At 33.3% G+C, this 9,887-nt stretch overlaps 1 protein-coding gene across 1 annotated transcript; it reads left to right on the plus strand.

The window, feature by feature from the left end:
- Window positions 1-311: 311 nt before the first annotated feature.
- LOC132728991 (carbohydrate sulfotransferase 11-like) lies at window positions 312-3,054 on the plus strand. The gene is made up of 2 exons (XM_060714714.1): window positions 312-411; window positions 1,154-3,054. The coding sequence occupies exons 1-2, from the start codon at window positions 329-331 to the stop codon at window positions 2,181-2,183; spliced, it is 1,113 nt and encodes a 370-aa protein (XP_060570697.1). The 5' UTR covers window positions 312-328; the 3' UTR covers window positions 2,184-3,054.
- Window positions 3,055-9,887: the final 6,833 nt, after the last annotated feature.

The raw sequence follows: 9,887 nt of genomic DNA on the forward strand, positions 1-9,887 counted from the left end.
ATTTGGTAAAAAAAAGCATTCATTTTCTATAAACAAATTTAATTGTTCTATAGTAGTTAGATTTTGTTACAATACCATCTAAAATGTCCCTCTTCTTAGATACAAGTTATTCTAAATGCGTAACAGTTGTTGTATCTTCTGTTGGTGATGTATATGGTGTTGATGATGCTTGTGGCGGTCGTAGTGTTGTCACAGCTGCTCCTGTTGCTGCTGTGTGGTCATTGTCAATTTCATCCTCATCAGCATTATCGCTTTTTTTTTGGCATTACCTTTTTACTTTTACCACAACATACATTAATCTTTGTAGGTCGTTGTTGATGAAGAAAAGATGAAACAAAAGTCCATCAATGATCAAAGGCTAGCTCATGTGGCGACAGTCTGTGCAAAATATAAAGCCGATGAAAAGTTCAGGTACTTATATTTTGTATAAAAAAACTAAATCTAGGAAAGGGGGGTATCTCAGAAGCAATGGAAACAGTCTGAACTGAAAAAGTTGCAGTTTTGGTGTGATAGTTTGCTACGAGATAGTTCAGAAAGTACAGCATAGTTTCTTTATAATAAACAATTAGAGAATTTGAACTCCTACGGATGATTATCAGTAAGTAAAGTGAAAAAAAATAAAGTGGGGACAGTTCATCAAAATGAGTTGATGTTTACAGAAAGGAATTTGAACGGAAGGTTTTGGTTTTGAGCAACCGGCAGCACTACAAATAAATAGTTAGGTCGACCATACACCCTAAAAAGCTGTAGGGTAAATTGTTGGAGACTGTAAACTTTGTGAAATCTAACGACCAAGCTTCCATTAATCGGTAGTAGACTGTGTTGCAGCTAGAATTAACCAATCCTATTCTAATTGTTTCTGTAGCGAATCATTTTCGTGGAAAAACGTATGATCTAATCATATTTTGCTAATATTTACATGTAAATATTCAGGGAACAAATTTATTTCGAAATAACACATAACAAAAGGTTTTGGCCCAAGTTCTTACAACATTAGCGATCGGCCCTCCCCTGACAAAACATATGAAAGTAGATCTTTAATTTTATTAAAATCATTTGATAATGTAATTTTGGAATCAATTTGAATAATGTTATAGTATAAACGTATGGATAAATATGAAAAAATTGTAACTTTTTCTTCTTTCCCTCGCAGAAACATGAAAATGACTGGGGAGGTTATAGCAACACCTGATAAATCTTTCATCTATTGTGATATACCAAAGGTAGGGTGCACTCACTGGAAGCAAATATTCCGATATATGACCCATGATTATGAGGGTAATGTGGATAGTCCAGAAGAAATTCCAAGAATTTACGCCCATTTTGGACCTTGGAATAAGACCAGTTTGATCAAACTGGACAACAACTCAACGGTGAGTGAACTAAACAGTCGTGGGTTTAAATTCATGATGTCACGTGATCCATATGAACGGTTATGGTCCGGATATTTGGATAAATTATTCCTGCCAGATTTCTGGTGGTGGTTAGGAACAAAGATGGTCTCAGAAGTGCGCCCTGACTCAGACCAGCTTTCAAAGAAATGTGGTCATGACGTCACGTTCAGTGAATTTTTAGAATTCACTGCTATCCATTTACGTCAAGGAAAGCACGTGGACATGCACTTTGAGCCAATGCATAGACGATGTAATCCTTGCCAGTTGAATTTTCATGTAATCGGTAAACTTGAAACATTTTCTCCAGATTCAAAACTTATTCTTGACAAAGTCAAAATTAGACATCGATCAAAGAGGAGTGTTTCTACTGATCGATCATTAGAAGAAATCAAAATGTTAACAAGGTATAATTTTGACATACAGAATCGGTTAACATCATTGGGTAAGAAAAAAGAATGTTATAATCAAGTAGAAATTGCATACAGACTTTGGAAAACGTTTCAATTTAACGGCTATATAGGTGATGAGATTGAATTTCCCGAAGAGGAAATAGCTAATATACAGGGAAGAGACCAAATTAAAGAAGCCCTGTTGAATAAATTCATAGCAATAAGGAAGGAAGCATCACGTGATACTTTGAAGAAATGGAAAAAGCAGAGGAAAGCATACGTTGAAAAGGCGTATGAAAATATACCAAGACATATTGTGGAAGCCATCAGAGATGAATATATAAAAGATTTTGAATTATTCCAATATGAAATAGAACCGGACTATATTTTTCGACGATGACCACTTATCGTGAAGTGGTTTGAGTACTACGGACTGTGCAAATTTAAGGTGATCGCCTAATTCTGAACTTATGTTCAAAAGAGGTATAGTTATTTTGGAAAATATTAAGAATTTGTGGAACGTGCTGGATGAGTGCGTTAGTGAGAGAATTAGCAAACTTTGAATGATGAAAAAAATGACTTATAAATTATCATTTGTGTCTTTCTAATATTGGTATTGGATATGACGGTTTGTGTTTAAATGTTGTTTATTTATGTAATAAATGTACATGGTAAAATAAACAAAGCATTCTTACGGATGAATGTCTGCAATAAATAATTTTCCTGGCAGGTATTTTCATTATATTATAAATCTATGTTTTTGGTTTGGGTTGTATCGGAAAGTAATAAATTTAGCACTTGGCATATTACGAGTATCTGATTGTTTGTCCCTTGGTGATGAGAGGAAAAATTATATTTGTTATATTTTTATGTTAACAAAGCTGTGACGGGGTTACGTTCTGTAGACGTCGCCTATGCCTTGTTGATCTTTGTATTTATTGTTTCTCTTACTTCGATTTAAAGGCTTTCCATGAATGAAATAAAATGCGTGCTCTCTAAGTTTGTTATTATATAGTTGTTTTACCAGTGTTAAATGGACAAAAAGATATATACTGTAAAATACATGTATTTTAAAGTGACTTTTCAACTTGTACATAAAGCCGCCGCCGAAAGTAAAACGACGCCAGCACGATGCTCAACGTTAAGAAAGCGTTATACTAGTAATTGAAATTGCCAAAAACAATATTCAAAGTTGGATTCATTTTCTGATAAATCATTTGATTATTTGTACCAGTTAACATCTGTATTTTTTGTCAATAAGAGAGAAACGAATAAACATGCTTTAACTTTATGCTTTAGGTTTTTGATAGAATTATTGAGTGATTGTAGTTCTTCTAAATATTCATTGAGTTTCATATATGCAAGTCTCCAGGGATGTAAACAATTTTACAAAATTGCATAAGAATGAATATGTTGATGGTTTAAAATTTCAAATATATTAAAAATACACTAGTGAGAAATAGAATGAATAAAAAAAACCGTCCAAAACGGCAAAATTGAAAATTTGGCAGGCTCAGTTTTTGTTTGAGTTTGTTCATGGACGGTGCAGGAAAAGTGCAAGCTGCCGTCCACGTTTCCCTTGCCCCAGCACCGGCTTAAGCAGAATGCAATATTTTAACTAAAGTGGTAAATTTTGAATTTAGAAAGAGCAAGTAGCACTGTGTGCATTCATTATGTAACATTCACCATACACTCAGTTTGCTTCTTTTATCGCCAAAATTTCTGCATCGGTTCTACTTATTAAAGTTCAATTTCCGCATTTTGACATGTTTTAATTAATTTCTGTAGATAGTGAGCTTCTGTTAAATGTTTGATTGAACCAATTTTTAAACACTAGATAACATATCTTTATAAATTAGTACAATTTTTAAATGGTCATGCATGCTGCTTTAATAAAATTGCGGAAAATCTCTTTTGACAAAAATCTTCATTAAGTCGATCATTATATATTTATCTGCTTAATTTACATAATTGATCGATCACTTGTATACATATTAATGGCTGCATTATATTACTCCCCGTGGTCAATGTAATTGTATAAAATGATTTAAGGAAACGATTAAAAGTTTTAAAACCTTAAATTTAAATTAAATCTTAAACTTTTATTAAAAAAATAATATACAATAACTGCATTGACAGACGCTGCATGCACATACATACAGACATGCATCTATTGGTTTGTATAGATGCTTTAAATAAATTGAAACTTAAATTTCTATTGATAGTTGTTTTTATTTTGTTTTTATATCTATGTGTACTTAATTTCAAAACATTTTTAAAAGATTCTGGTTTACAAAATGATAATTTTCAGCTGAATACTTTAATATCTAAAGCACAAAATCATTATACATTTTATATTAATGTTATGAAATAGAACACTTTTTTTTTCTTTTATGGTGTTCATGGAAAACGTCACGCGGATGCTTCTGATAAGATTCTGCCACGTTAGAATAAATCTTTACAAAACGGTAATTACTTATCTGTAAAATGAAGAATTTATCGTAAAAAAAAGTTCAATTATAACACAGGTTATCATATATTATGTGATTTCCGCCGGAAAACCCATATGGGCGACCGTACACTCAAGTCGGGCAATCCTAGAGCGTCCCGCCGAGATTTTTTCATACCACACTTAAATGAAATGAAATTATATATAATTATGTATATAACTATGCATGTGAAACAATTTTCAAACATAGAAGTCTTAAAGCAGAAAGACATGGTGAAGATAATTGAGAAATATACTCAGAAATAAATTAAAAATCTTATTTCTTTTAAATTCATAGCATTGCAACGCTTTTTCAATTTTTGGTCATTTTTCACAATAAGAACACATATTTTGGAAAAACATAGTGAGCGAATGATTTTTGTGCACTAAGGTTGTTGGTATGGACCTAGATCAAATAAAATATTGATCTAAAAAACCTCAGTAAAGTCCCTTTAACATGTATCTCATTTTCATTCATTTCATGTCAACATTGACCATGCAGACGCCAATTAAAGCATGATAAAAAATTAAATACACATACAATTGGCTAGATTCACTTTTGCGCATACGTGAAGGGTACAGAAGTTGGTTCTTTTTATCCGTTCTTTCAAGCGGATTAAAACGGCACTTGTCGTTGCTTTGTACCTTTTCACAATCGGACGTTATTTCTCTAAACTCACTCTTACTCAAAAGGCCAATTTCGTTAGATTTTTACAATTAATTAAATGTATCAAATGCAAAATATGACCAAGCGGAATTGATATTGCGGTTAGATTAGGTCAATTCACACGGATATTTTCCACCATCGTGGTTAACTATTAAAATTCTTTTAATAAAAAGATACTGAAAAACATTTCTTGATCATTAGTTTCAAATTTAAATCGATTAAAGGGAGATCACTCTAAAGCTATAAAAATCTAATTTCACGGATCATCATAGATGAAAAAATGTCGTAAAATTAAAAGGTTGAGTACTATCATAAGGTAAATGGGGCAAAAAAAGCCAAAGAATGTCTTGCTTTAGCAACCTATTCATAACTTTTTGTCGAAGAATGACGGAAAAGCCCGAAAAGATTCGGCAGTATACTTTGGTCATTTATGATGGTAGAAAACTACTTGAAAGTGTGTCTAAATAGCATTTAAACATAATAAAACATTTTTTTTAAAACGTGTCTGCTTCAAAAGCTAAAATGGTAAAAAAAAAGTATTTTACCGAAGTTTAACGGAGGGGGGTAAAAAAACTGTATTGAATCCATTATTCAGCTTGATATAACATTATGCTAAAATCAATTCAATTTTTGAGAAAAAAATTTTCCATGTTAAATGAATATGTTAATATTTTTCACAATTCAAAGGGAAGGACATTTTAAATGTTTTATGCAAAGCATAGCTGTAGTCACGATTTTGTCACCAAATTACTAACCCGTTTTTAACGGGCCTAAGGATTCATCTTTATTTTTTTAATAATTACATTCTATAACTCCCGAGGCGTGCACATCGCGTAAAAAGGCACGCGGAAGGTCAGAGTCAGATTGGTTGACCTGTCGTGTGTAACTCGCATGGGTGGCGCTAACAAGAGCCGTTTTTGTCTGACATGATGACTTGGTATGGTCGTCTCCACTTAACCGTATTTGGTACAAAAACGAATATGGTACAAATGTACCATATTCGGTCGAATATGGTACAAATGTACCATATTCGGACCGAATATGGTACAATTTTCGACCGAATATGGTACAAAAATTGTACCATATTCGGTTGGAATAAGTTTTTCTATGCTCGCCAAAACGTATTTGGTACATACCAAAAAAACTCATAAAATGAAAATGGCCTACGTATATGGTACATAAATTATGTATTTCTTAATAAATGAAATAGTCTGCCGATGTGTAAACTTTTTTTCAAACTCAAATACATTGTATGAACCTAATATTGGAAGTGACAAAAGTATCATCATCATCATCATCATCATCATCGTCGTCGTCGTCGTCGTCGTCGTCGTCGTAACTAGCAGTAACAGAAACAGCTAACCTAACCACACTTTACATGGATTTTGCTGGTTGTGTAACTGACTAACTGTTTTGCCGGCTAGCTCAGTCGGTTGCGCGTCAGATTGGCACGCAGGCGGCCTGGGTTCGATTCCCGGGCGGGCCAGATACTTTCGTGGAGATTGGTCACGAAATGATTTCTACGGCCATTCTTCCCCTACCGCTGTTTCAAGTAGGGCAGTTGTCAATTACTGGCGAATGTATCTGCTTAGTACTGGTTACTAAGTACTAGTACTCTAAGACTAGAGACGTGCTTGCTCCAGGTAACTCTGTAAAAGTTTGAGGATTATCGCATTTTGGTTATGTTCATAGAGTGTGAACTTGTAAGGGTAAAGGTAGGCGAGCAAATCCATGAAGCGCGCCAGCGCTTCTTGGAAAATTTGATCGTTTAATACCCCTCGGTATTAATGCTTATATTTTAATACATTTTAATAATAATTGGTAGGTTTTATCCAGATATGATTGCTTTAAGCAAACGTCGTTGCAGGAATGTCGACGTCGCATTCGATTGGTCGAATGACGTCGCGTCAGCCATATTAATGCTTTCGTGCATTGTTTGGGTCAATCTAAAACTTCTGACAAGAAGATATTGCATGAGAAAATCCGAAAAATAAACAAGAAATTGGGCCGAAAAAATAACTATGATGATAATGGTGATGATGATGATGGTGTTGATGATGACCTTGATGATTGTGGTGATAATGATGGTGATGATGATGACAATGATGATAAAAGTTTGTGATGATGATGATGACGGTAATTTTGATCGTCGTCATCATCATCAAAACTTTTGTCATCATCATGACGATGATGATGATAATGGCGTTAATGGTGACGATGATGATGATGGTGTTAATGGTGACGATGATGATGTAATTGATGATGATGACAATGGTGATGATGATTGGGGTTTGATGATTGTGATGATGATAACTGCGATGTTTATCGGCCGATGATAATGATTATAATGATGATGATGAAAAAAGTTTTTTATTATGTTGACGCCAATGATTACCGGCCGCCGATGATGATGATTATGATGATGCTGATGATGATGCTGATGATGATGATGATGAGATGACGATGATGATTATTTTCATGATGGTATTGATGACGTTGATGCAAATTGTAGTTATGATGATGATGATGATGATGATGATGATGACGATGATGATGATGACGATGACGATGATGATGGTGATGATGATGATGATGATGATGATGATGAGATGACGATGATGATTATTTTCATGATGGTATTGATGACGTTGATGCAAATTGTAGTTATGATGATGATGATGATGATGGTGATGATGATGGTGATGATGATGATGATGATGATGATGATGATGATGGTGATGATGATGAGATAACGATGATGATGATGATGACGATGATGAGTGTGTACCATATTCGGAACGAATGTGGTACATTTTTCATCCGAATATGGTACAAGTTTGTACCATATTTGGTCAGGCATTTTACCCCAAAACTGCAGATACGTATATGGTACAATTAGACAGTTGTACCATATTCGGCCGAATATGGTACAAATTTGTACCATATTCGTTTTTGTACCAAATACGGTCCGACACACCACCTTACGAAGAAAGATGCTGCTAATGTGGGCTCGCCCTACGACCAGACCGGTACGTGCGCAGATAATCGTACTTATTATTTTTTTAACAGATGTACGAATCTGAAGTCCGGAAACAAGACATCCCCTGACACAAAGTTATTTGATAGAACTCCACTGAGGTCCAGTGACTTGAGATTAAAATTTGAATTTCTTACATAGAAATAAATTGGAAATCGTAATTTTGTGCTATTCTAAGTTCAATTTCAGCAAAAAGCATTACAATGCTTTTCAATTTTTGGTCATTTATCACAGAAACAATTATTATTCTGAAAGAGCTTTTGCACACAAGGTATTGGTCAAGACCTACATCAAATGGAACATTAGTCTCGAAAAAAAAATCAGCCTTCCATGTCAAAAACAGCACACAGTGGAGTACTTTTTAAGGAAGGAAGACAGGGTAAAATGTAAATCTGCCTTAAAAAATATAAAAATACTGCCCCACTCTTTTTTAAGTTGAGAACATTACAGGTAAATTCCGATGAAAATTTACAGATATTTCCGTGGGTCCATGTGAGTTATTTGTCGTTCAAGCGAGGTAAAATTATAAAATTGAAAGTAACTATGGCAAAATGTAGATTTATTTTTGACTATTACCTATTTACGCTACATAATTATAACCTTGGATGGGTATAATGTTAATTTAATTAAAAAACATAATTATTTGGAATTAAAGTGCCCCTAGTCTTTCGTAATTGTGCAGTGGTAGAGTCTTTAGAAATATCACATAGTCATTTTATTCGTGTGCTTAAAAATAACTCAGATTTTGTTTTTAAATATGTTACACTGTTTAATTCTTAATATAAACTATAATGTATGAATATTTAGGCGTTCCTCGTCTTTTTTATATACGCGGAGTGGGGTGGCTTTATTTAGCTAAAGTCCACATATTAATGCGCTTAAAAACTACTCACTAGACAGACTTTTAGATTTAACTGTCTAATTTTTCATAAAAAAGTGTACGAATATAACGTTACAGGCGTGATGAAATAAAAGTGCGCCTCGCCTTGACTATATGCTTAAAGAACACCATTCAAATTTCCGATCAATTTATAGAAATGCAAAATGACTTGCTTGCGAGACACTATACAAAGTGTTGCATTGACTTTTATAATCCATTAATCTTTACATTTGAGCCGCGTCACGACAAAACCAACATTATGCGTTTGCGACCAGCATGGATCCAGACCAGCCTGCGCATCTGCGAAGTCTAATCAGGATCCATGCTGTTCGCTATCAGTTTCTCTACTTATAATAGGGTTTGTAGGCGAACAGCATGGATCCTGATCAGACTGCGCGGATGCGCAGGCTGGTCTGGATCCATGCTGGTCGCAAACCCATTATGTTGGTTTTGTCGTAACGCGGCTCATTTTACACTGGTGAGATTAGATTATCTGATGAATTCAAAAGCAGAAAAGCTAAATCAAGGATGTTGTATAAAAAATATACGAAATGCACCCATATTGATGTGAGACTACATTATTCAAGTAACCTTCACGGGAACGTGAATAAAACCCATGGGAAAAAATGTTTCATTAAAAAAATGCAATATTTAAATCACATGTGATTTAAACAAGTTTTCAAATTTCAAATTCCTGAATGAAATTTATTAGGAGTGACATTAAACTAAATCCCTGAATATTGAGGCATAAATACAAATATTTTTTCTACTTACATGTATTTTTTTTTATTTAATTTTTTTTATTTATTTTTTTCTTTCTATTATTATTATCATCATCATCATAATCATCATCATTATTATTATTATTACTATAATTATTATTATTATTGTTGTTATTGTTGTTGTTCTTCTTCTTCTTCTTCTTCTTCTTATTATTATTATTATTATCATTATTATTATTATTATTATTTATTATTCATTATTATTATTATTATTATTATTATTATTATTTATTTATTTATTTATTCACTT

This window comes from Ruditapes philippinarum, unplaced genomic scaffold, assembly GCF_026571515.1.
Source record: "Ruditapes philippinarum isolate M1 unplaced genomic scaffold, ASM2657151v2 ctg9263_1_1_1_1, whole genome shotgun sequence".
Taxonomy (NCBI): domain Eukaryota; kingdom Metazoa; phylum Mollusca; class Bivalvia; order Venerida; family Veneridae; genus Ruditapes; species Ruditapes philippinarum.

Coding starts and splice junctions, on each gene's coding strand:
- LOC132728991 (XM_060714714.1), top strand. CDS start 329: ATGAAACAAAAGTCCATCAATGATCAAAGGCTAGCTCATGTGGCGACA. Junction 412..1,153: donor AAAGCCGATGAAAAGTTCAG/GTACTTATATTT, acceptor TTTCCCTCGCAG/AAACATGAAAATGACTGGGG.